The sequence below is a fragment of the Cnephaeus nilssonii genome, assembly GCF_951640355.1.
Source record: "Cnephaeus nilssonii genome assembly, chromosome: 13".
Taxonomy (NCBI): domain Eukaryota; kingdom Metazoa; phylum Chordata; class Mammalia; order Chiroptera; family Vespertilionidae; genus Cnephaeus; species Cnephaeus nilssonii.
In genome coordinates this window covers 46399086-46427008 of record NC_137084.1, presented here as the reverse complement: position 1 = coordinate 46427008, position 27923 = coordinate 46399086, and the positions used below count along the sequence as shown (strand labels likewise).

At 42.8% G+C, this 27923-nt stretch overlaps 1 protein-coding gene across 1 annotated transcript in view; it reads left to right on the top strand.

Moving 5' to 3' along the window:
- The window catches only part of GDPD4 (glycerophosphodiester phosphodiesterase domain containing 4), a gene marked incomplete at its 5' end in the record, with an annotated part of 121551 nt that overhangs the window by 49713 nt on the left and 43915 nt on the right, over positions 1-27923 (top strand). Inside the window, 7 exons of the mRNA XM_079789176.1 lie at positions 780-849; positions 2953-3012; positions 7530-7628; positions 7699-7792; positions 9776-9921; positions 10257-10339; positions 21239-21395. Of these exons, the coding sequence (XP_079645302.1) occupies positions 780-849; positions 2953-3012; positions 7530-7628; positions 7699-7792; positions 9776-9921; positions 10257-10339; positions 21239-21395 (709 nt within the window). The remainder of the gene's footprint in view (positions 1-779; positions 850-2952; positions 3013-7529; positions 7629-7698; positions 7793-9775; positions 9922-10256; positions 10340-21238; positions 21396-27923) is intronic.

Here is a 27923-nt window from a genome sequence, read left to right as displayed (position 1 = left end):
TGTCTTGATCTGGAATGGCTCTTGCTAGAATGGTTGCTCATCTGTTTCTTTCTTCTTGGTGTGTCTTGTACCCCTGACCAAAGAGAATTTCCTTCTTTGTTTTGAAGTGGTTGTATGTTCACTAGTTTATATGTTATATCGTTAAAATATACTTCTCCAAGTTATATGGAGAGGAAGTAATTTCTGTTATCTTGAAATGAAGTCTCTAAATTTTTTGACATTTGATATCTAGACCAAGTATAACACTATTTTTCTTAGCAAATCTTTAGTAGTTTTTCTCATAAACTACCTTTGGTATAACACATCAGGATTGTTTTAACAGCTCAAATCTCTTACTACAGAATAGATCAATTAATGTGGTGGCTATGATTGCATTTAGGTAAAAAACACATAGTTGCATGGACAAGGAACCTGCCAAAGTGGAAATATTAAGGTGGTGGCTTATGGATGACTTTTTCTCTTTTGGCATTTCAGAATTTATGTATTATTTCTTGCTTTCTAAAGAGGACATCGTTTTTGAGTATATATTCTAAATAACATTAAAAAATCATACCACTTATACAGACTCCCATTGAAGTACCCAAAAGTACTATAGGACAAAGTTAAAACTCCTAACTAAATATCCCCAAAGCTCTTCACATATATGTTCCCCAAATGCTTCTCTTCTTATCTCCCTCAGTTTTCTTATGCCTCATCTAGTTTAGTCTTAGATGCTACTACTTTCTGCTGTATTTTAAGGATTGAAACACATTTTTGCAGGGTTGTTTATCTACTTACAGGATACTGGTACTTCTGGTCCATTCTTTTGCTGAGTTTATTTGGAATCTTGGTTGTCTACATTTCATTGCTGTTGGTGAGTAACCTTCCCCATTTCTCCCACTCCCTTTCTGAGTAGCCTCATGAGGTGCTCCTGTCTCCGGTATGGTGCACAGTGGTGCTGGGAGCCCTCAGAATCCAAGGTCACTCTTGTCTAAGTAGCGTTGAGGTTTACATCAACTGCTTGAAATTTAGGAACAAAGGACTGATGGAGAAAAATGGACTTGTGCTATTAGAGGATGCATCTTATCACTTTGACCTTTTGAAAGGGTGACAGAACATCCTTTTTTTATTCCCCTATTTCATAAGCCCATTTTATGGTTCAGTCAATATTGTTATTTTAGGCACCCATAGCTTCACATTAACCTTTACATATTGAACTAACTCATTTCATTTCCCATCTCCTGAGAATCAGTGTTTTGGGGCTTTACAAATTAGCTAGATTTTTAAACCTATTATAATGTGCAAATGCTAGTCTGCTAGTTCAGATGCGAATTACATGTTAGCAGTAGAATCAGTTAGACATTTTTTTGTTTTGTTTTGTTAATCCTCACCTGAGAATATTTTTCCATTGATTTTTATAGTGAGTGGAAGGGGGGAGAGAAGGGGAAGAGATAGAGATAGAGAGATATATATAGAGAGAGATAGATAGATAGAGAGAGATTGATTGGTTGTTTCCCACACATGCCCAAACGAGCTGGGGGTCAAGCCTACAACCCAGGTGTATGCCCTTGACCAGGAATTGCACCTGTGGTTCTTTGGTGCACAGGGTCATGCTCTAACCACTTTGCAACACAAGCCAGGGCTAGACTCTTTATAATGGGAAAATGCAGATGAATAATGTGGTCTGGACCAGACTCTGGCCATTGAATTGTACTGCTTTCATGCACAATAAATGTGAAATGCTGTAGTTAGCTTCTAGTGTGGGAATAAGTTCTACTATGGAATAATGAATATATTTTAACCAACCCTACTCCACTCTACTTTTTATGGATACATGCAATGCATGCAACAGTGAACAAAGAGGGAGCCCTAGGTTCTATTTTCAGTCTGTGTTTGGGTTGCTTTGTAACTTTGGTCAAGTCATATAACTTCTGAGACTCAGTTTCTTCTGTTTGGAATGAGAATGATAATATTTAATATAATGGTATTTTATAGGGCTGGGTAAAGAAGAAATGAAATCATATACATAAAATTATTTTGATAAGAAGGTAAGTGTCATATATATTCCAACTCTTGTAACATCCTAAGTATCTGAAGTCTCCAGTTTTCAGTTTCTGTCCCTACACTAACTTGGTGACTGACTAGATTTACACTGAAATCTAAGCTTTATTGACTAAACTAGAGGCCTGATGCATGAAGATTCGTGCAAGAATGGGCCTTCCTTCCCCTGGTTGCTGGCACCACCTTCGCTCTGGCCAGAGCAGCCTTTCTGCTCTGGCCTGGAGCCGCCTTTCTGCCTTCCCATGCTGGCCAGAGGCCCAGAGCGGCTGGGGTGGTTCAGAATGCCATGGCGACAACACAAGTGCCCTGCCCTGCCCCTGGCCACTTGGTGCCTGCATATGCAAATTAACCCGCCATCTTTGTTAGGTTAATTTGCATACTCATGATTGGCTGGTGCGCGTCTCAAAGGTACCGTCAATTAGCATGCTACTTTTTTATTAGGTAGATGCCAGTGTTAACAACAATGGTTAAAAGTTGTTATAATGACACTGGTTGCTCAGGAAAGCTTTTCAATGTTGCTGGGAAAAGCTGGCTTCTGACCTCTGTTCTCTCATAAGTGGGTCTGAGTAATACCAGGATTAAGGTCTATCCGAGGGGTAAGAAATTGGTGGAAACTCAGGAAGGATATCAGTGTGGTGGTTTATTATGAATTCCATAAAAAATAATTCTTTTTGGGGGTGTTGGTAAGAGTTTATGAATAAGAGGTGGCATGTGAACTGGTTTGAGAGCTCAGTGGCCTGGGAGGGAGAGCTTTTCAGGCAGAGGGGCAACATGGCAAGTGCCCAGGGTTTGAACAGTGCAGGTGTAGCAAGAAGTGAATGTAGTGAAAAGGCATTTGAATACAGAACAGTGCTGTGGGCCCCTACTTGGTGATTTCAAAATAACCTCCTTTTTTGTACTCTTCTTTTTCAGATACTTGGAGTTTTGTTGATTCGGGAAGGGTATGAACCATACCTGTACTGGTGTCATAAGGTAGGCCATCAGAATCTTCATAGAAACCTTAGACCAGGACTGAATGTGCTTCTTGGCACTCAGTGTTAAGTACAGAGTTGTGCTTTCTTCATTGTTCCCCTTAGAAATAAGAGATTTACTTACTCTGTTTTAACTGAACTCATGAAATTCTAACAGATGTGACTGATTTTACTAAAGGATCTGAATCCAAACTTTATTTTTCTCAACACTCCTTATTAAATTCACTTTGTGACCATTCTTAGGCAAGCTCCATTACTTTCCTAGTCATATATAGTGACAAGAACATTCTCATGCCAATCATTAAAAATTCAGTTCATTGTAATGTCCCAGACTCCAGCTTTATAAGACTTATCCCCTCCCCAGTGGTGGAAGCCTCCAGTGGTGGAGAGAGCATGATGGTACTATTACCTCTCTTTCACCAAAGGAGGGTCAGGGGTACAGGAGACAGGATAAAAGAACACGGTCTCACCAGGAAGGCCAAGAAGATCATCTGGGATTGATCCATCAGAACCAGGTAAATGCACAGTTGTTGGCTCTTTACCCCATGGCCTTTTTCTACGTGTATTTTCAGAGACCCTTCTGCTGAGAACCTTGACTACAACTCTCTTGGTGGAGCCATTGCCTGTATTCCTATATCCCCTGACATTTGTCTGGTGATGTCCCTTCATTTGGAGTTTTTTAAATGGCACCAGAATGGCTTCTCTCAAAGGATCCCTAGATAGCAGGCATCTTTGCTCCTCCCCACCCCCTTTTGTGATCATGTAGGTCATTTCCATCATAACCATTATTTTGTTCTGCCATGTGTTTGAGAAGCTCCAAGAAATCAGAAACACCAATCAGAAAGAATATATGCACGCCTATGTTCATAGTGGCACAATTCACCATAGCTAAGATTTGGAAACAGCCTAAGTGCCCATCAGCAGATGAGTGGATTAAAAAATGATGGTACATATACACAATGGAATACTATACTATGGTAAAAAAGAAGGAATTCTTACCATTTTCAACAGCATGGATGGAACTGGAGAGCATTATGCTAAGTGAAATAAACCAGTCAGAGAAAGATAAATATCACATGATCTCACTCATTTATGGCATATAATGAACAACATAAACTGATGAACAAAAACAGATCCAGAGACAGAGAAGCATCGATCAGACCATCAAACCTCAGAGGGAAGGTAGGGGAGGTTTGAGGTAAGGGGGAGAGATCAACCAAAGGACTTGTATGCATGCATATAAGCCTAACCAATGGACACAGACAACAGGGGGGTGATGGCATGAGTGGGGGGGGGGAGGCAATGGGGAGATAAGGACACATACGTAATACCTTAATAAGGAAATTTAAAAAAACCCAGTGGTACATCTACACAATGGAATACTACTCTGCTGTAAAAAGGAAGGAACTCCTACCATTTGCAACAGCATGGATGGACCTGGAGAGCATTATTCTAAGTGAAATAAGTCAGTTGGAGAAAGATAAATATCACATGATCTCACTCATGTGAAATATAATGAACAACACAAACTGATGAACAAAAACAGATCCAGAGACAGAGAAGCATTAATCAAACTGGCAAACCTCGGAAGGCAGGGGAGGGTGGGGGGAAGAGGGAGAGATCAACCAAAGTACTTGTATGCATGCATATAAGCACAACCAGTGAACACAGACACTAGGGGAATGAGGGGATGAGTGAGGGGGTGGGGGGACAATGGGGGATAAGGACACATATAATACCTTAACTGATAAGGAAAATAAAAAAAAATATAGAAAACTTGCCTTTTATATAACACCAGCTTCATTAAGCATAGGCTACTGTTGAGCCAAGGTTTCAGATATAGAACCAATTGAGATGCATAATACCTGGATTCTGATAAACTGAATTCAGAAGCTCTGGTAGGTGTACTCATTCAATACATTTTCACACCAACGAAGGACTAGACTTATCAGACATGGGAGGAGAGACTGCTTCTGTTGGCAAGGGAGATTTTGTTGGGGTTGAAGTTTTAGTTTTAGTGTACTCAGAATAAATCTGGAAGGACATGGTTAGCATCATGCCTGTAACACATTCCCTTTTTACCTCATGCTCAAAGAAGAATGAATGACTTAAATCCAAACTCCTTGTAAACATACTAAGAACCCAACCTCCTGGGAAACACTTATAAAGATGTTTATTAGCCAAAGATAATGAGAATCATTATCTATGAAGATATCTAGCAGGATATAACCTGGTATATCTGGGTTCCCTATTGTAAAGAAACCTGGAATTTCTAGATTTGTAGGGTTGGAGACATGGCTAGCTGGAGTTGTATAAGATATGGATGCTGCATAACCACAAAGGCTCCTTCTGTGAAGCAGTGTTTCCACATACTTTGCCCAAAACACACCGCAGATTTTTACTTCAAAACCAGCATGTATCCTAGTATAGGAGAGAAAAGAACTTTTTATGAATATCTGCATTTGGCAGGATCAAGTTTCTCGAAGGGAAACTGTTTTATCTGTATCTTATAATTGCCTATATTTAAATCACTAGTTAAGGCTGGTGTTGAGTAAGGTCACAGAATCCCATGAGACTCATATATGTCTGATTTGACAGTTAAATATTTGTGTTGTGATGCATATTTGGTTTGCTAATATGTTAAGATTTTTTTCATCTATGTACACAGGAGAGATAGGCCTATACATTCATATTTCACTTAACAACAGGAACGCGTTCTGAGAAATTCATTCTTTGGCGATTTTGTGATTGTTGCAACATCATAGAGTGTACCTAGTCAATCCTAAATATTATAGCCTATTGCTCCTAGGCTACAAACCTGTACAGCATGTTATTGTACTCAATACTGTAGGCAATATTAGTGTATCTACACACAACTAAACATAGAAAAGATACTGTGCTTTTCTACCATTGGAGTGCAGTAGGTTTGTTTAAACCAGTATCAACACAAATACTAATACATAGCACAATGACATTATGATGGCTACAATGTAACTAGGCAATAGAAAACTTTCAGCTCCATTATAATCTTACTAGAGGCCCGATGCACAAAGTTCATGCAAGAGTAGGCCTTCCAGCCCTAACTGGTTTGGTTCAGTGGATAGAGCGTCGGCCTGCGGACTGAAGGGTCCCAGGTTCGATTCCGGTTAAGGGCATGTTCCTTGGTTGCGGGCATATCCCCAGTGGGGGGGCGTGCAGGAGGCAGCTGATCTATATTTCTCTCTCTGATATTTCTAACTCTCTATCCCTCTCCCTCTCTGTAAAAAAATCAATTAAAAAAATATATATATATTTTAAAAAAAAGAAAGAGTAGGCCTTCTTTTCCCCAGCTTCTCCCTTCGGCCGCCGGCAGGCACCCAGGACCTGGGCTTCCCTCGTAGCCCCAGCTTCATCGGAAGGACGTCCGGTCTAATTAGCATATTATGCTTTTATTATTATAGATGGGACCACCATTGTATATGAGGTTTATTATTGACCAAAATGTTATTGTGGCACATGACTACTTTTTATTTTCTTACAATGTCCTTGTTGAGTTTAGATATTAATGCTTTGTTGGCTTCAAAGAGAAGTTAGAAAGTGTTGCCTCTCTATTCTCTGGAAGAGTTTGTTAAAGATTGGAAATGTTTCTTCCTTAAGTACAGAGGTGGGCAAAAGTGGGTTTACAGTTGTTCTGAGGGAAAAAGACATGCAGGTTATGATTATTACAGTAGTTTTATTAACTCTGTGTTTCCCATACCCCAACTGTTAATCTACTTTTTGCCCAAGCCTATATTTGGTAAAATTAAACATTTATGCTGGCAAGGCTTGGAGTTATTTTGTGAGAGGTTTAATTATGGTCTCAATTACTTTAATAGATATACAGGTTATAGAAATGAAGGAGCTAAGCACTCTCTAGAAAGTAGGACAAATGTAGAAAGACTACATTTCAAAGGGAAGAAGTTAAAGTTATATCAGCTTGGTCTTAACATTTTCTATGAGATACATGGTGTTCTTGCAGGCAGATTCTTTTCATCTGCTCAAGAAGTAATTATTGAAAGCTTACTATGTGTTAGACATTCTTCAAGGCAGGGAGGATATAATCCTAAGTATTTCACTTGATCTCATGAAGCTTACAGTCTGTTGGGGAAAAAAAGCTAATCACAAAATATTATTTACTTGTGACTATATTGAGTTGAATAAAAAATTAGTGAATATCTATAATGGCCATTGTTGAGACAGAGTGAGAGATGCCAGGCAATGCTGTGTGCCCAGCTGAGTTGGAGGTGATAATTAGTAAAGGCATCAGACCACGTAACTGTGATTTGTTTCCAGCCGTGCTACACAACAAAGACTTGGGAGCTAAGAAGGTAAACGATTGGTTCCATACTAGGGAGTTGCTGGATGATCAGGTTAAAATAATGAGGAAAGAACGCCCCTGCCATTGTGGGGACACATACAAGTCCCAAGGACATACCTGAATCATACAATTCCCTAGTGCCTGGAAGTGAGATTTTGTTTTGTTTTGTTTTGTTTCTGCAGATCCTGGTTATGCTAGTGATTTTGATATGCACGTTTTTTCTGTCGGTTTTATGCATTTACTGGAACGACAGGTGGCTAACATTGGGGCTATCACTGAAGGTAAGCATCATCCTGTCGGTCGAGCACTGTTTGTCCAATGTGGTCAGCCTGACGTTTAGCTTTCTCCCAGGTCTTTGCTCCTCATGTGCATCTGACCATGATAACTGTGATGGTTCTTCTTTCCTGGCCTGTGGCCTTCTACTTGATCCATTTGGAACAAGAAGGTATGTCCTGGCTTTAGCTTACATACTCTACTCAGCCAAACACAAGCGTGGTAGATAGCCACCACTATGCGGCTTTGAAATTCATTTAGCTTATTACTCAGGCATGCTCCTTGTGGTCAAACTCATAATCCCATGTGGCCTGTCAGAACATTTTCCTGATCAAACAGGCCTTCTTCTAAAGAGGGATTCTCCTGGGAAAGTAAGAATGATTGCCATGATGTTACACAGTGACTGTCTGGAAATGGAAAGAGGTTGGGGGCAGGGTAGAGGCCATTTTCATTTTATTTGCCAGAGTGATAGTACTAGTCACAGTTCCTTTATATTGTATTCCAATGTTACTAGTTTCAACTAATGAACTTATATGAGGTCCAGATATGCCTAGTTACGCTCTCATAATGCAAAGCAGGCCCCAGTGAGTCCCTGTTACCTGGGAGCTTGGAGCAGAAGCAGAAACATCTCCCTCTGCCTCTGGTTTGCTCTCCATCCTTTGCCCTAATGTCATAGAAACAAAAAAGAACCAGAGCTATACATTAAATCGCTTTGAGAATGGAGTTAGCTCTCAGCACCCTTCCTGAGGAACCAGTAGCATCTTCTTTTTATGTATCTCTGTTTAGTATTGGTTACATAGGGAATGTTCGCTCCCTGATTGTACAAGGATAGAGACAAGAGAATGACTGGATTGCTAGTGTTGGCATTGTGAGTGCTTGTACCTGTTTATATCTGTATGAGGAGGGTGAATTGTAGGAAATGTTTTGGGGCAAAAGTTTAAAGGCTACAATAATGAACTCTTTTTCTTTTTCATTTCTGAAATTTTAGCTAGATTCAGAAGAGACCAGAGTAAACGTCATAAGATAAAAAGAATCAAGACATGTGCTAGACTCACAAAGCTGAGAGGTTAGAGCTGGAGATACAGATTTGAAAGTGACTGAAGTATGCATAGTAACTTAAAAATGTACAAATAGGTAAAATCCTCAGAGGTTTACAATTATAAATGATGGGGAGTGGCCAGTAATGACAAGTATTGTGGATGAGCTGTGTGTGTGTGTGTGTGTGTGTGTGTGTGTGTGTGTGTGTGTGTGTGAGAGAGAGAGAGAGAGAGAGAGAGAGAGAGAGAGAGAGAGACGAGAGAGAGAGAGAGAGAGAGAGAGAGAGAGAGACGAGAGAGAGAGAGAGAGAGAGAGAGAGAGAGAGAGAGAGAAGTAAATGCATAGTATTTATTGAGTACCTATTGTTGGTAAATCAATTCTATGAGGGAGTGGTTAGCAGCAAAATAGCCCCATTTTTCAGAATGAAGAAAATGGAGATGCAGAGAGATTAAGCAGTGGTCCTTAATCACACATTAGACCAGGGTTGGGGACCTTTTATCTGCCAAAGGCCTTTTGGATATTTATATCATAATTCGCGGGCCATACAAAATTATCAACTTAAATATTAGCCTGCTATATTTGGTCAAACTTTTAACCTTGGCAGGTCCAGACCAAATGATTTCACTGGTCTTTTATGGCCCTTGGGCCAGATGTTCCCCACCCCTGCGATGTCTGGCTTTGAACTCAGACTTCTGTTAGCCAGGGCCCCTTCCACTATCCTGCACTGCCTTACATATAGGGCCATTTTGGGCTGATCTTTATAGGCTTCAGGGCTTTCTCAGCACCAGCCATTCTACTCCTACTCCTGAGAAGGTATTCCTTAACAAGCCCTCTCCTTCACTTCCTTCCGCCTCCTGCACAATTTATTTCCTGGATATTTTCAGTCAAATACTATTGCCTTAATAATAAGGCTTACATTTGGATAGTGCTGTACTTTCTAATCACTGAAAATAAATGGGGATGTGATGGAAATAGCGAGTAAATCAGGGAGTCCACGAGGCACTGAAACCCATGCACTGGGTGTTTACTGGTGGCTGCTTTGGGATAGTTGCTTGGATTGGGTCTCCATTCCTCTTTATAACTTTTTCTCACTTCCCCCTCCTTCCAACTTTTTCAGCTGCACAAGTGGTTATTGGACTGCCTTTTTTTCTTATCCTTTTATTTCTGTTTGTGGTGCCATGGGGATTTTATTCTCCCTGCGTTGAGAATGAGAATAAATTGGGACCCAAGCCGGGCCTCTTTGGACATAGAGGTGCACCCATGGTAGGTCTGAGCATGATGAACGTGGGTGAGTACCAGTGTGCATGGGGTTATGGGTGAGAGATAAGGACCTCAGAATCATAGGAATCTCTGTAAAGGAAAATGGATGGGCTTTTGATGAAAAGAATAAGATAATCGTAGGTGTTAGACTTGAACCCAGCAGGTCACCTAAGTCCATTTCTCTTTACTGTGCCCAGTGACATTGCCTCAGATGAGCACAGTCCCAGATCTATTGTGTGGGAGAGAGGCGCTCACTACGGGGCTTTCCATCTACCACAAAATGCATGTTGGGAGGAGAAACTCTGAGGTCAAGGGTCTGATGTCCTTTTCTTCCACAGCTGGCGCCTGAGAACACCATGATGTCCTTTGAGAAAGCTGTTGAAAACGAGGCCTTTGGGCTGGAGACTGATGTATTCTTAAGGTAGGAAAGCAGGGGCTGGGTGGGGAAGAAATAAGGTCAATGCTATGGAAGATGACCAGCGTGGGCCAAGGTGTAAGAGCAGAAGTCTCGGGGAGTTTCTCCTGTGTTCCTATGCCAATGTGCACATAGCATGTGCGCGCGTGCGTGCACACACACACACACACACACACACACACACACACACACACGAGACACTTCTCCCTTGCAAGCATATATCTGTACCACTACATTCTTAATTATAGGATCATAAATCACACACTATGTATAGACTCCACACATAATTCAAATTTGGCCCCATTACAAGCGATGCTTAAAACTTAACCCCATGCACTACACTACCTAGCAATATGTTTACCTAACAGTCTCTGGACACCTACTATATTCCAGGCCTTCTTCTGGAGTGCTATTGAGAGGCAAATGAGTACACTCTACTCCTGCCTAAGGGATGTTCCCAGCCAATGAAGGAGACATGGCATGTTTACAAATACCCACAGTATAAGACCATTTGTGGGGTGTCCCTTCCCGAGAAGATTAAGTCAAACATGGAGGAAAAGGTCACTGCCTATTATATGAAAATTGACACAGTACTCAGAATTGTGTTTGGGTTGAGTGTTGAAGAATAAATATTATTTTACACAAAGATATGATGATAGAGTATTTTCCAGGCAGAGACAACAACTTATTTAAACGCATCTAAATAAAAAAACCAACAACTTTGTAGATCAGTGAGCTAACCTGTATGGATGGCAAATTGATATGCTTGGGGACGGGAGAGGGCCATGTGAGGAGGAGTTATGGCTGCGAGGTCACTGGGACTGGATCATGGAGATTCTTATATGTGTAATGGGCAAGCCATCATAGGTTTCCACAGATATCTTATTGTTTTAAAATATGTGATTTAGAAAAATTTATCTGGCAATCTGTGAGGGATACTTCTCATGGAGATGGGTAGTGGTGTGTGAAAACTCCCTTCATAGCCTTTCTGTGAGGCAAACAGAAAAATGAACAACCTAATTCAAAATGAGGAAATGTGGTTTGAACCTGGATTCAATGAAGGGAAATGTATGGTCAGGTCATAAGGCTGGAAGTACATGATAAAGCCAGGATTGGAACTACATTTCCTGACATTACCCAACCATGACAACTGTTCTGTGCAGAATATTCAGATTGGGTTTTGAAACAGGATGTCCTGTCAGAGCTCCTGGGTTCATTTGTGGAAGTGGTTGGTGGTCATGGCATAATGTGGTAAAGGTGTTGAACCAACGAGCTCCTGGCCTTTCTCTCTTCTCTTGTTTCTGTGACTTCAACTGTGATGCAGATGATCCTTCCAACTCCTCAGTTTCTTTCCTTGATGGTATCTTCATTTCCAGTGACCATCTCCACATACTCCACCATTTACATGGATGGTCATAGTCTAGGCTTCATCATTACCAAAAAGTGCCTATCAGTCAGGACATGAATATCACACCAGTAACTTAAACAGGGAAAATGTAATATCAATAATTACTAAGTGGTAAAATATGGTTAACTACTTAAATTGGTAAAGTGGACCCGGTCAGTATAAACATAGCAAGTGTAGCTAGTGGAAGGAACTTTTGTTCCATGTGAAATAAATGTAGTAAACAAATTTCACCATATTCTTTCCAAGAATAATAATGCAAACAAAAAAATAAATTAAAAACTTGGCAAAATTCACAAAGCTACTGACAGAAGACTCTGAAAGGTGGAGGAATGAAGGTGGACTGGCTAGGGTTCATTAGACTGAAGGAAATAGCAAATAGGTAGTGAGTTCCCCATTTTTGTTGTTTTATTTTGCTTTTCCTTATACATCCCTATATGAGCTCTGTAGAGACCCGAAACCCAGAAAACACCTACAGCTGCAGGTGGAAAAAAATAGCCCCCTCCACTTATCTCCTTTTTTTTTTTTTCTCTAGCAAAAAATGGGTAGAAGTGTAGCCCAACAAGATGTGAATATGTTGACTATAGCAGGTGAACATCACAGTAAAGCCATTCCCCCCTGCCTGGGGCTCTGGTCCTAGAGATGATGGGCAGATCCCTGTCTTCCATTCCTGCCCTGAAATAAGAGGGGTACCCCTTTCCTCACTCCCCCAACTAGAGAGTGCGGAGAGAATTATTAAGAAGTTATCTAGTGATCTCCTTATTGTAGTAAAAATATCCTACCTAATAAAAGAGTAATATGCAAATTGACCCTAACTCTGCCACACCCATAAGCCATGCCCACAAACCACGCCCACCAGCCAATCAGGAGCGAATATGCAAATAAACCCAACCAAGATGGCTACAGCCACAGAGAGCAGGAGGGAGGCTTGGGTTTCCCCGGCAACAGAGGAAGCCAAGCTTTCCGCCTGCCCTTGCCAGCCTAAGCCTCCACTCAAGGCTACAAAGTTTTAATTATAGAAGGTAAACAAATCCAAACAGAAATGGCGGCAGCCACGGAGCTGGAAAGAGCAGGAGGCAAGGGTTGCCCCTGGCAATGGAGGAAGCAAAGCTTCTGCAGCCCTGGCTGGCCTAGGCCTCCGCTCCAGGCTACAAAGTTTCAATTATAGATATACATAAATTCCAACAGAAATGGCTGCCACCACAGAGTGAGCAGGAGGCTTGGCTCCGCTCCAGGCTACAAAGTTTCAATTGTAGAAGATACATAAATCCCAGATACCAGGGCCTCTGCTTGGGTCACTAGGGGGCGTGGCCAGCCTGCAAACTACCACAGGCCCTTCACCCAGGCTGCCCCACACCCCAAGGGAACCCCCACCCTGATCTGGGATACCCTTCAAGGCAAACCAGCTGGCCCCCACCCGTGCACCAGGCCTCTATCCTATCTAATAAAAGAGTGATATGCAGATTGACCATCACTCCAACACACAAGATGGCTGCTCCCATGTGGTCAAAGATCCTGTCCCAATGTGGACACAAGATGGCACAAGATGGCCAACAGGGGAGGGCAGTTGGGAGGGACCAGGCCTGCAAGGGAGGGCAGTTGGGGCAATCAACCCTGCAGGGGAGGGCAGTTAGGGGTGACCAGGCTGGCAGAGGAGGGAAGTTGGGGGTGACTGGGCCTGCAGGGAAGGGCAGTTGGGTGGGACCCAGGCCTGCAGGGGAGAGCAGTTGTGGGGGACCAGGCCTGCAGGGGAGGGCAGTTAGGGGCAAATACACTGGCAGGGGAGCAGTTAGGCATCAATCACGCTGGCAGGGGAGTGGTTAGGGGTGATCAGGCTGGCAGGCAGAAGCGGTGAGGGGCAATCAGGAAAGCAGGCAGGCGAGCAGTTGGGAGCCAGCAGTCCTGGATTGTAAGAGGGATGTCTGACTGTCCGTTTAGGCCCGATCCCACCAGGATCGGGCCTAAACAGGCAGTTGGACATCCCTCGAAGGGTCTCAGATTGGAGAGGGTGCAGGCTGGCCTGAGGGACACCCCTCCTCCCCTGCTGTGCATGAATTTCATGCACCGGGCCTCTGGTACTTAACATAAAAATTTATCAATTTAACCATTTTTAGTTTTACAATTCAGTGGCATTAAGTACATTGATCTTGTTTTGTTACCATCAGCACCATCCATCTCTAGAACTTTTCATTTTTCTCAAACTGAAACTCTGTACATATTAAATAATAACTCCTTGATCTTTCCTTCTGAGAGAAGGCTGCTCTCGAGTTTTGCCAGCTGCCAGACAGTCCAGTTTCTCCCCCAATGAGTCTGGTAACCAAAGTCTCACCTGGAGCTGGATTTCAGTACAGTGGGGAGGTTTTGCTTCCCTCCTGAAGGAGAAAGCTAGCCACTGGGAGGGCTTCTGTGCTCAGCTTAGGTGGGGCGGAGTCAGAGTGGAGCAGACAGCCTTGGTTTCCTGTCAGCCCCGCCCTAAGAAGGCCCTGTATCTCAGTGTTCTGTGGCAATGGCTGCACACACCTCTGAGAGAAGGCTGCTCTTGAGTTTCGCCCGCTGCCAGACAGTCCAGTTTCTCCCTGAATGAGTCTGGTACCCAAAGTCTCACCCGGAGCTAGATTTCAGTGCAGTTGGGAGGTTTTGTTTTCCTCCCGAACGAGAAAGCTAGCTGCGCATTTGCTGCCTGCCCTCTCCACGTGCTGCAAGTAAGCCAGCTGTGTATTCAGCTGCCCGCCATTTCTGCGCACACGGGTCTCTGCACCTCCACAGCTCCTGAGTCTCAGTGTCCTTTTCTTTTTCCTTCTAGTTGTAGAATTTCCACTCAGCCAGCTTTCCGGTGGTTCTGGACGATGTCCGCTCTGTCTTCCAGTTGCAGTTTTAAAGTTGTGCGAGGCAGCAGTATAGATGTTTACCTTATGCCGCCATCTTGGTTTCTCCTCTCTTCTTCCTCTTCTTAAAGAATACCCTTCAGCATTTCATATAATACTGGTTTGGTGGTGAAGAACTCCTTGAGCTTTTTCTTGTCTGTGAAGCTCTTTATCTGACCTTCAATTCTAAATGATAACTTTGCTGGGTAGAGTAATCTTGGTTGTAGGTCCTTGTTGGTCATCACTTTGAATATTTTTTTTTCCACTCCCTTCAGGCCTGCATAGTTTCTGTTGAGAAATAAGTGATAGTCATATGGGTACTCTCTTATAGGCAACTAACTGCTTTTCTCTTGCTGCTTTTAAGATTCTCTCTTTGTTTTTAGCCCTTGGCATTTTAATTATGATGTGTCTTGGTGTGGTCCTCTCTAGGTTCCTCTTGTTTGGGGTTCTCTGTGCTTCCTGGACTTGTAAGTCTATTTCTTTCATCAAATAGGGTAAGTTTTCTGTCATTATTCCTTCAAATAGGTTTTTAATATCTTGCTCTCTCTCTTCTTCTGGTAACCCCAAAATTCAGATGTTGGTATGCTTGAAATTGTCCCAGAGGCTTCTTAGACTATCTTCATATTTTTGGATTCTTTTTTCTTTTTGCTCTTCTGGTTGGGTGTTTTTTGCTTCCTCATATTTCAAATCATTGACTTGATTCTTGGGATCCTCTAATCTACTGTTGAATACTTGTATATTATTCTTTATATCAGTCAGTGTATGCTTAATTTCTGACTGGTCCTTTTCCATTTTTTTGGCATTCTCACTAAGATCCTTTAAAGTCTTACTAAGTCCCTTGGAGGTTTCTAGAAGATTTTTGAGTAACCCTATAACCATGGTTTTGAACTCTATATCCAGTATTTTGCTTTCTTCTATTTCTTTCATTTGTGACATGTTTCTTTGTCTCCACATTTTAGCTGCTTCCCTGTGTTTGTTTCTATGTATTGGGTAGAGCTGCTAAGTTTCCTTGAGTTGATAGAGTGGCCTTGTGTAGTAGGTGTCCTATAGGGCCCAGTGGCTCAGCCTCCCCAGTCACCTGAGGTGGACACTCTAGGTGAACCCCTTTGTAGACTGTGTGCACAGTCTTATAATTGAGCCTTGATTGCTGTTGGTGTCACTGGGAGGAATTGACTGTGGTGACCAGCTGTGACTATAGTAGGAGAGCTGCTGTGCAGGAGATACCCTTATGGAGCAGGACTTGCTTCAGTGGAGCTTTAGTATTCACTGAGTCTGCCCCTTGAGTGTGTTGCTTATGGATGTATAGAGTTGTAATCTGATATTGTCTGACACTGACCACTGGGTACACTGGCTCTTGGGTCTCCAGGGAGGTATAAAGTCAGCCACTGCCTGGGGCCACCCAGCAGGAGCTAGAGAGATCTGAAAATTCCTCCTCTTTGTATCCAGTTTGGCAGTGCCCAGATGAGGCCCATCTGTGAAGCAAGGCAGGCTGGTGCTGGTGCTAGGGTCTTGGGACTTTTATTGATAGGTTTGGGGCTCCCTAACCCAGCTGCAACTTGTTTGACAGGTTTTAGCCTGAGCAAGGACAGGCCATTCATATGCAAATGCCACTGCAAGCAGCTGGGATGGGGCTGTAAATTGGATGGGGTGGGGTCTCAGTGAATCAACAAGGTGGAGCAAATCTGTTTGCCAGTGGCAATCAGCCCTGCAACTGGGAAGGTCCCAGCATAGGAACAATGACTGCTGCAATCACCTCCTTCTGGGATAAAGCTGCCCCCAAGTTCCTGCCTCCATTCCAGACAGTCCAGTTTCTCCTCATATGTGCCTGGGCCCTCCCCTCCCCCAGCTTTGCCCAGCACTGGAGCTCAGAGGAAGCAGGAGCTTGTAAGTTCAGTTTGTGTGCTGTCCTTTTAAGAGCAGCTGGATCTCCAGCAGCCTGTGTGTCACTAAGCCCCAGGCCACACTGGTTTTTACAGCCCATAGTTCTTACTACCTGTAGGGACTTCTCTTCCCTGGGCGGGGCATCTGGTGTCAGGCTGGACCCCTTGCTCCTCCAGGCAGCCTCCGCAGAGACGATCTCTCTCCTCACTAAAAAAGTGGCACTGGTGGGTGCCGGACCAGCCCATCCTACACCTCTGCACCTCCTCCCACTCTCAGTGTGCTTTCTTCTTTACTTCTGTAGTTGTAGGACTTTCATTCAGCCAGCTTTCCGGTGGTTCTGGATGATGATTGTTCTGTATTTTAATTGTGATTTTGATGTGGTTGTGGGAGGCAGCAAGTACAGGCGTTTGCCTATGCTGCCATCTTCCATACTGTTTTGATTACTGTAACTTTGTAGTAAGTTTTGAAGTTAGGAAATGTGAGTACTCCCATTTTGTTCTCTTTTTAAAGATTGTTTTAGATATTCAGGATCCCTTGAGAATCTATATGAATTTTAGAATGGTATTTTTTAAATTTCTTCAAAGAACATCATTGGCATTTTGATAGTGATTGCATTAAATTGGTAGACTGCTTTGGGTAGTACCAATATCTTAATAATGTTGTCTTTGAATACATGAAGATGAGATGTGTTCCAATTTTTTAAAAAAATATTTTTATTGATTTCAGGGAGGGAGGGAGAGGGAGAGAGAGATGGAAACATCAATGATGAGAGAGAATAATTGATTGGCTGTCTCCTGCATGTCCCCTACTGAGGATCGAGCCTGCATCCCGGGCATGTACCCTTGACTGGAATTGAACCTGGGACCCTTCAGTCCACAGGCTGATGCTGTATCCACTGAGCCAAACCAGCTAGGGTGAGATGTGTCCAATTTTTAAATTTCTCTCAGCAGTGTTTTTTAAATTACACATCCTTGGTTAAGTTCTTTTCTAAGTATATTATTCTTTTTTGATGCTTTTGTAAATGGAATTATCTTTGTAATTTCCTTTCAGATTGTTCATCATCTATAATAATAAAAGCATAATATGCTCATTAGACCAGACAGCCAAACAACCTTCTGGATGTCATTCTGGACGTCCTACCAGATGAAGCCGCAGCGGCGGGGGCTGAGGCAAAGGCAGTTAGGGGTGGTCAGGCAGGCAGGCAGAGTGGTTAGGGGTGATCAGGCAGAGTGGTTAGGGCGATCAGGCAGGCAGGCAAGTGGTAAGGGGCGATGAGGCAGGCAGGCAGAGGTGGTTAGAGGTGATCAGTCAGTCAGCAGAAGGGTTAGGGGTGATAAGGCAGGCAGGTAGAGAAGTTAGGGGTGATCAGGCAGGTAGGAAGAGGGGTTATGGGTAATCAGGCAGGCAGGTGAGTGGTTAGGGGCAATCAGGCAGGCAGGCATGGGAGTGGTTAGGGGTGATCAGGCAGGTAGGAAGAGGGGTTATGGGTGACCAGGCAGGTATGCAGAGGGATTAGGGGTAATCAGGCAGGCATGTGAGTGGTTAGGGGTGATCAGGCAGGTAGGAAGAGGGGTTATGGGTAATCAGGCAGGCAGGTGAGTGGTTAGGGACAATCAGGCAGGTAGGCAAGTGGTTAGGGGTGATCAGGCAGGCAGAGTGGTTAGGGATGATCAGGCAGGCAAGTGAGTGGTTAGGGGTGATGAGGCAGGCAGATTACTTAGCGGCAGGCAGGCAGGTCAACGGTTAGGAGCCAGCGGTCCTGGATTGCGAAAGGGTCCAGGCCAGGTTGAGAGACACCCCTTCCCCCTCCACCCCCACTCCGTGCACGAATTTCGTACACCGGGCCTCTAGTTACTGTATAGAAATGCAACTGATATTTGTGTTTTGACTTTGTATCCTGCTATTTTGATGAATTCATTTATTAGTTCTGTTGTTTTTTTAAATGGGAATCTTTACGGTTTTCTACATATGATTTTATCATCTGAAAACAGGTAATTTTATATCTTCCTTTCTAATTTTTATGCCATCCATTTCTCTGTGTTGCTTATTTGCTCTGGCTAGAACTTCCAGTACTGCTGTAAAAAGAGAAAAAAAGTAGACCTTGCCTTATTTCTTGCCTTGCCTTGCTTTGTTCCTAGTGGAAAAGTTTTCAGTTTTTCACTCTTGAATATGATGTTCACCGTAGGTTTTCATATGTCTGTTATTATGTTGGGATGTTTTCTTCTATTCCTACATTAGTAAGTGGTATTATAAAAGGGTTTTGAATTTTATTAAATGCTTTTTCTGGGACAATTCAGATTATTATGTGATTTTCCCCATTCATTCTGTTAATATGATATATTGCATTGATGGATTTTGTTATGTTGAACCATCCTTACATTTTAGGAATAAATTGCTTTTGGCCATATTGTATAATTTTTTTAATACACTGCAGAATTCTGCTTGCTAGTATTTTGTTAAGGATTTTTGCATCAATGTTCATAAGGGATGCTGTTCTGTAGTTTTATTTTTTTTAAGTTGATTTTAAGAGAGAGAGGAAGGGAGAGGGATAGAGAGATAGAAACATCAATGATGAGAGAGAATCACTGATCAGATGCCTCTTGCATGCACCCTACTGGGGTTTGAGCCTGCCCCTGACCGGGAATCAAACCAGTGACCTCTTGATTCCTGGGTCAACATTCAACCACTGAGCAACACCGGCTGGGCTGAGTTTTATTTGCTTCTAGGGTGTTTGTTTGACTTTGGTGTCAGGGTATTCCTTAAACTGTTTTATACGTTCCTTAGACTCAATACCTTCTATTGTCATATCTTCAAGTCACTGATTCTTTCTTCTGCCTGCTTAAATCTTCCTTTGAATCCCTCTAGTCAGTTTTTCACTTCAGATATTGTACATTTCAGCTCCAGAATTATTTTTTGTTTCTTTTAGGTTTTTAATTGCTTTATTAATATTGTTCTTTCACTCATACATTGTTTTTTTGACTTTATTTACATATTTCTTTAGTTATTTGAATATCTTTAAGATAATTTTTAGAAGTCTTTGTCTAGTATATTTGCCATCAGCTCTTTTTCAGAGACAGTTTCTGTTGTGTTTTTTTTTCTTTTAAATGTGCCATACTTTCCTGTTTCTTTGTATGCCTTGTGATATTTTGTGGGGGATATATTTTTGTTTGAAAAATGGACATTTGAATCTAATGAAGTGGTAACACTGGAAATCAGATTCTCCTCCTTCCCAAGGATTTGCTGCATTTAAAAAAAATATTATAATTGTTTAGGATGTCTCTGTACCATGGGTTAGCCTGAGGTGCAAACTTCAGGTATTTTCAGATTTTTCTGATCCCTTTCTTGGGCATACACAGTCACATTCTAATTTCTCCATATATGCAGCTGTTTTATACACTCACTTTGTAAATTTTCCCATATATTCACTTGTTTTTAAAATGTCTTTAATGTCTGGCTTTCAAAAGGAGAAAAATGAAGAGTAGTAAAAAGGGTGCTGGAGTTTTAAATCCTCTGAAAGTCACTTCAAGCAGAGTGGGAGAGCTTTGCAACAGTTGGGGGGGAGGGGGAGATGCAACAATGGTTGCCCATCTCTCTGTCTGCCCTTCAGTGACAAAAAGCAGCAGCCAGCAACCAGAACATAAACCCTTATATTTGCAGTACAGGGTCCTTTTTACTACCTTGGTTCTTACCAGCTGCTGTGCAAGCTATTCCAGGAACCTGTACACAGTTGCTTTCGATATGGCTCTTTGTGGGGGATGGATAGCTGCTACTGGGCTAAGAGCTGAAATGGAATAAAACTAACCCCAGTTTATATCCAGGTTTTCTCCTGCGAATTGCATATTTCCCTAGATCAATCAAGATATCTTCCTCTCCCTGTCTTTCTCATAGCTCCATCCTCTATAGGACTCTAGCCCACAAATTCTAGGTGTCTTGACCTCTCCTTAATCTGATCTTTTTTCTCCTCATTTCAGCGCAATAGCTGGGTCCCTTTTAGGTTCCCCCACCCTATATTCCACAATCCTGTATTCACCTGCAAGAAGGAAGCCTGGATAATGGTAGAGCCTATTTCATTTATTTGTCTTTTCTGAAATCATCATACTGTGCTCCCTATTGTCCACTGGCTGAAAAGTTATTTCCTTCATTTCCTCCAATTTTGTAGTTGTTAATGGCCAGGAAGCTAAGTCTCAACCCTGTTTCTCACTCACGGCCATTACAGGGTTCTTTTCATAGGTATTTTAAATGGGAAAGGAAGAGAGATTTTCATAAAAGCAGAGATTCTTCAAGGCAAATAGCCGATAAGAGAACCAGGAAGTTTTCTAATGATACTACCTGATGTGAAGGATCTAGGGCCAGAAATACTCAGGGCAAGTGCCTAGCTGGGAAATGGGTCAGAAAAATACAGGAAGATTGTCTGGATGCCTGCTTAACATAATTTTGGGACCTTAGCCCTAGCACCACCCCATTCACTCTCAGTCACCACTGTACCTGCTGTTTTCTTGATGCCAGAAAACACTTGGATAGGGAAGCTAGTCTTTTACCATCACTGTTATGATATACCACAAAAGATTGAACCCTAGGGCTGAAAAATATGGACTTCAAAGTGTAAATGATTAGCAGTTAAGCCTTTGATGAGATTTGGGAGGAAGGAACCCTAGTAGAACTTGTGACCTTGATGGGCTTCTGAGAACTCTATGTGCCAAGGTGGCTGAGTTCAGCCTATCCACCCCTTCCCCTCTTTTCCCCCTCTGCCTGCAGTATTGATGAGGTGCCTTTTCTCATGCATGACCATAACCTGAGAAGAACAACCGATATCAGGGAGGTCAGGCCAAATGAATCCTATTCACCAAGTTCCTTCTTCTATTGGAATTTCCTGTCAACTCTGAATGCTGGCAAATGGTTTGTAGATTCATGGGTAAGACATTCCCCAGCTCAAGAATCCTGCATTGATTTACTCTCCTGTACAAGGTCATATGTTGCTCCTGGACAGAAAAGCTTTAGATGAAGATAGTCAAGCGTACACACACTTTCATTCCAGTTCATAGCAGGATTATAGCATTGGGCTTTTCCAGTAATGCTGTCAATCTAATTACTGCTTTCTACAGTCTCTGGAAATTCTGAAGACAAACTTGTAAACTTACTATTATTATTTAACTAGGGGCCCAGTGCACAAAATTCATGCACGGGGGGGCGGGGAGGGTCCCTCAGCCCAGCCTGCCCCCTCTCACATACTGGGAGCCCTCAGGGGATGTCCTACTGATGGCTTAGGCCCGCTCCCTTTATGGGAGGCAACTGGGCTGATCAGGGGAAGGCACCAGCCCCATCACCCCACTGCTGCAGTCACTGCCAGTCACTGAAACCACCAAGGTGTTTTCATCAACACGGACTCCAGTCCCTTCACCATGAAAAAATTACAACTTTCTTTAGGCATTTTCAAGATGTGTCTTTCATAGGATATGACATTTCTTTCTTTCTTTTTTTAATCCTCACCTGAGGATATGTTTCCATTGATTTTTAGAGAATATGGAAGAGAAAGGGAGAGACAGAGAGAAACATCAAAGTGAGAGGAACACTTTGATTGGTTGCCTCCTGCATGAGCCCTGACCTGGGCCCTGGCCAGGGAGGAGCCTGCAACCTAGGTACATGCCCTTGATCAGAATTGAACCCAAACCCTGCTGTCGGCAGGCCAACGCATTATTCACTGAGCCAATCCGGCTAGGACAGGATATGACATTTCTTAGCCCTCTAGCAGCAGACCTTCGTTTTTTCCTCCAGAAGTGTGGTGGAAAAACCCTAGATCACCTTTTTGGATTCTTATTACCCAAGTTACTAAAAATATTACCAGTGGCATACAGGGAGCTTAGCCAATGAGCAGTCAGAAAAGGTACATAGATCAAGTGGGTTAGAAACTCAATTCACACTGATCTCTCGCTCTGCCCCTGCCCAGGCCTGAAGCCTCGGGGACTGGGCAGGTGCCCTTCAGCTCCCTCCAATCGCTGGCTCCGCCCCTGCCCAGGCCTAAAGCCTATGGGGCCCTCCAGCTCCCTCCAATGAGTGGCTCCGTCTCCCCCCATCACTGGCTCTCTCTCCCCCCATCACTGGCTCACTCTCCCTCCGATGGCTGGCTCCCGCTCGCTCTGATGGCTGGCTCCCTCTCGCTCCAATCACTGGCTCCCTCTCTCTCCAATGGCTGGCTCCCTCTTGCTCCAATCACTGGCTCCCTCTCCCTCCGATGGCTGGCTCCCTCTTGCTCCAATCACTGGCTCCCTCTCCCTCAGATGGCTGGCTCCCTCTAGCTCTGGGTGCCAAGGATGTTCCCTGTTCCCGGATGAAGGCCACTGGGCACCTACGTATGCAAATTAGCCGCCATCTTAGTTGGGTTAATTTGCATACTCACTCTGATTGGCTGTGGGAGTAGTGGAGGTACGGTCAATTTACATGTTTGTCTATTATTAGGTAAGATTCCTTTTTATCCAAGCATTTCATAAACTTTTACAGTGTGCCTACCATGTACATGACATTTTCATAGGCATTTTGAGTAGCTCATACTCATAAATGAGCTGACTAGGAAACTTGTTTATTCTTGATTTCATCTTCCTATTATTCAACAAATATTTATTGAGTACCTATTGGGTACTATATAGGTGGAATACAATTGTGAATATAAACACACATATAGTCTTTTTGTGTAAAATATATTTTTATTGATTTTTACAGAGAGGAAAGTAGAGGAATAGAGAGTTAGAAACATCGATGAGAGAGAAACATCGATCAGCTGCTTTTTGCACACCCCCTACTGGGGATGTGCCCACAACCAAGGTACATGCCCTTGACCAGAATCGAACCTGGGACCCCTCAGTCTGCAGGCCGATGCTCTATCCACTGAGCCAAACTGGTTAGGGCACACATATAGTCTTAATGGAGTTCACATGCCAGTATATGAAACAGGTCATTAAAATACATTGTTATAAGTGCTAAACTAGAGTTAACTTCAGGTTCGCTCAAGAGCATAAAGAACAATTTCTAACTCAGTCTGATGCATGGTTTGGGGATTCTCGAGGGAGGAGATGTATAGGCTAATAAAGGTGTGATAAATATAAAGCATGTGTTTTGTGTAGTGTAATTTTGTGGTAAGAGTGAATGTTTCTACCTGAGATAGATGGAAAATACTTTATGGAAAAATATCATTTTAGCTGAGGGAAGATCACAACTATGGGCAGGGATGGTGGTGTGTTTCAGAGATTAATAGTATACTGGAGCCAGAGGAAATGTGTGTGTAAGAAAGAAAGAGAGCAAGGGAATAATGGAGGGAAGGCGAGAGAGAAAGGTATAGGTGTAGGTGGGAGATAGATTGGGAGAATAATCTGGGAAGACATGTTGAGAGGAAATTATAGCAATCCTATCTAATAAAAGAGTAATATACAGATTGATCATCACTGCAACACACAATATAGCTGCCCCCATGTGGTCAAAGATCCTGCCCCCATGTGGACACAAGATGGCCACTACAAGATGGCCAGCAGGAGAGGGCAGTTGAGAGGCACCCATCCTGCAAGGGAGGGCAGTTGTGAGGGACCAGGCCTGCAAGGGAGGGCAGTTGGAGGTGATCAACCCTGCAGGAGAGGGCAGTTAGGGGTGACCAGGCCTGCAGGAGAGGGCAGTTAGGGGTGACCAGGCTGGCAGAGGAGGGAAGTTGAGGGCAAACAGGCTGGCAGGGGAGCAGTTAAGCATCAACCAGGCTGGCAGCGGAGTGGTTAGGGGTGATCAGGCTGGCAGGCAGAAGAGGTTAGGGGCAATCAGGAAGGCAGGCAGGCAAGCAGTTGGGAGCCAGCAGTCCTGGATTGTGAGAGTGATGTCCGACTGCCCGTTTAGGCCCCATCCTGGTAGGATCGGGCCTAAACGGGCAGTCGGACATCCCTCCAGGAGTCCCAGATTGGAGAGGGTACAGGCTGGGTTGAGGGACAACCCCCCGCCGTGCACGAATTTCGTGCACCGGGCTTCTAGTGCTTAAATAACAAGTTAAATATTTTTTTGAAAAATTTAAAATAAGTAAAATAAAATGTCAGATTTGCATTTGATAAAAGTCAAGACTGCCTTCTCAAGATAGATCAAAGAAAACAAAACAACGTGCATTTTTCAGTTTATTACAAGTGCAGGGGGAATCCATGGGACTGAGATTTTAGCAATCAGATTGAGACTGACTTTGGAAGTAACCCTCCGAGCAGGACAGACAGCAGCAGGCTCCACATCGCTAGCACCAGTGGCAGCAGAGCACATGCTCTAGGGATCCGCTGTGGAAATAGTCCTCTTACCAGGTAATTGTGTAATTAGGAAAACTAATCTTTTTTTTTTAACCTGCGAGACATGTTTATTTTTTTTTAAGATTTTTTTTATTAAGGCATTATATGTGTACATATCTTACCATTGCCCCCCCTCACTCCACTCCCATACATGCCTTAGATGCTAAGTAAAATAAGTCAGACAAAGACAAATACCATATGATTTGGTATTTGCATCCATTGGTTATGCTTATATGCATGCATACAAGTCCTTCGGTTGATCTCTTATCTCCCCCAGGGAAAACAAATCTTAAAGTATTTTTTTATTATGCATTAAGGGTGAACTGGAATTTTATTTATATTTGGTGTTCATCCTGAGGACTTACTTGATCCTTTTTCATGTAAAAAATAGTGAAAAGTAAAGAACTATGTAAGGAAGGACTTATCCACTTCAGGTTCATTCTTTTAACCTTTTGCACTTGGATGTCGAGTGTGACTCGACACGGTTAGCATCGGTAGCAGCTCGAGAAAAAAGCAAGCGAGTGCCAAGGGTTAATGTAATGGATAGTTGAAAGTAAATTTGTAATTATTGTATCTCCTCAGAAAACGTGTTCTCATAGGAGTACCTGGCCTATAAGTGCTGATTCATATGTGAAAATAATGTGATTACTTAGATATTCCAGGCGTCTGTGGTATGCAGGCTCCTTATATGTTTCATCCTGCATGAATAAATAGACACATACAAACTAGAGATGCTCCATTAGAATGTGTATGTTGGATTGGTTAGCCATAGTTAATGCTTTGGCAAATTTATGTTCCAGATGAAAAGGCTGTTATATCTTATGTATATATAATGTGCGGCTCATAAAAATTACTTATTGTAAGTGGTAGGGCTGGGTATTTTACTGTAATAAAATTGGGTGTTTTTAAATAGTATTAATACCTTTATTTTAGCATACTTAGTAGGCTTGCAGTGTTCAGTTAGGCTATTACTGTGGCTACTGAGGACTATCCTGAAACCTAGGGTTCCAATATGGTTATTTAAACTTCACCCAAGGATATGTTTTTTTTAGAGACTGAGTGAGAGAGAAACATTGATGTGAGAGAGAAACATTGATTTGTTGCCTCCTGTATGCACCCTCACTGGGGATCAAACCCACAACCCTAGGTATGTGTCCCGACCAGAAATCAAACCCGCAACCTTTTGGTGTACTGGTTGACGCTCCAGCCAACTGAGCCGTTCCAGCCAGCACCAGATATGGTTATTTAAACTTTATTTTTAGGTTTGATTGCGGAGATTTCTTTGCTTGCACGCTCTGTGTCCAGAGGTGGTTGAAGTGATCTGAGCATGTATTTTAAAAGATTTGGCTGTTTGGATAATTTTTCATAACAAAGAAATTGTTGTCATTGTTTCCTGAAGATTATTCTTGTCCTTCTTCATTGGGTGGGTATACTTATGGATTGATGATGGTGGTAAGTTGATAGTTATTTTTTAGTAGATTTATTATTCTTGATATTACTTATAAAAATTAAGCAGTTTATCTGATCAGTAATAAAATAAAAATAGATACAGAAGTTCTGGGCATTGTTTCTGGAGGTTTAGCTGAGTTCCTGTTTCTTTAGTAAAATCAACATTTCTGTGGAGCTTTCTTATGTCCTTTTGGGAAAATATAATTCTCATGCCTACAAATAGTGAGCATGAGAACAAGTTTTATTTAGCACATTAATAAGGGAACAAACAGGATGACTGAATCCCCACTCAAAAGAGAAGCGAAAAACCAACATACATACCAGTATAGTCAGTGCAACAAAGAACTGCTGAAATTAGATTGCTAAATTAGATACAAGCCTAGTATATTAAGTTGGTTAATATATTATATGACAATGAAACCATGCCTTTGGAGTTAACTTTTCTACCAGACAAAAATAATTTGCATCTCCACTGGACAAAAGTCATTTCCACTTTTATCAGTTTTCTACAAGTTGACACCTAACTTTATGTTCTTGCCCTAATCAATACTAAATAATAATTTAAACAAAGGTACATTTCTCTAAGAGTCAGATGACCTTTAGGTGGGCTCGTTTAAGAATGTGCTGAGCAATGGCTAGAGTGATGGCCCACGCAACTTTATAACCAGTGTTTTGAAGTCTACATCTATAGATTGTTTGCCTCCATTTCATTTAGTTCCTTTTCTGGAGTTTTTTTCCTGCTCTTTTTAATTTGAGTCATTTTTCTTTGTCTCCTCATGTTGACTGCCTTCATATGTTTGTTTCTATATATTAGTTAGAGCTGCTGCATCTCTCAGGTTTGGTAAAGTGGCCCTATGTAGTTTGTGTTCTATAGGGCCTAGTGGCACAGTCTTTCTGGCCACCTGAGCCGGGTGCTCTTAGAGTGTCTCTGGTATAAATTGTGTATGACCTGTTTTAGTTGAAACTTGATTTCTGTTGGCTTGTCAGTGGATAGGGTTTACCAACACAGTAGGGGTTGACCACACAGAGCAGGTTCGCCCCAGCGGGGCCCTGGTGTCTGCTGAGACAACACTTTGGGTGTTCTGTTTGTGTAATAATCAGGTGGTGCTGTTGTGGTCTGAGGCTGGCCACCAGGTGTGTTTGTTCTAGGGCCTCTTGGGAGGGGCACTGGTATAGTCTGAATTCATTCGCCACCTGTGCCTGGCCCAGGGTCTCCTGGTAGGAACTACAAAGTATTCCCTGGGTGGAAGCTGCCTCTACTGAGACCAGAGGCACTTAGAAGAAACCACACTGAGGGGAACCCAAGCTGGCGGCGTAGGTAAACACCTAATCGGCGGCTGTGCACAACAATTTCAAGACTACAACTAAAAGACAAAACCTCTATCACCCAGAACCACGGGAGGGCTGCCTGAATGAAAGCCACACAACTAGACTGAAAGAGAGGAGCGTTCAGGACACAAACGCTGAAAAGCTTAGGTACTGGGGCGCGCGCGGTGGCGGATCCCAGCGGGCAGCGGGCGTTTCTTCCTTAAACCCAAAGGGGAAATGCGCGGGACCCAAATTCCTACGGGGAGAAACATCCTCGATGCTTCTCTGTCTCTGGACTGTTTGCCCGGGTCAGAAAGTGAGGGTGGCTTGCTTGCAGAGCTGTGTGGAGGAATAATTGTTGGCTCCCGCGCAGCAGCACGAGACTC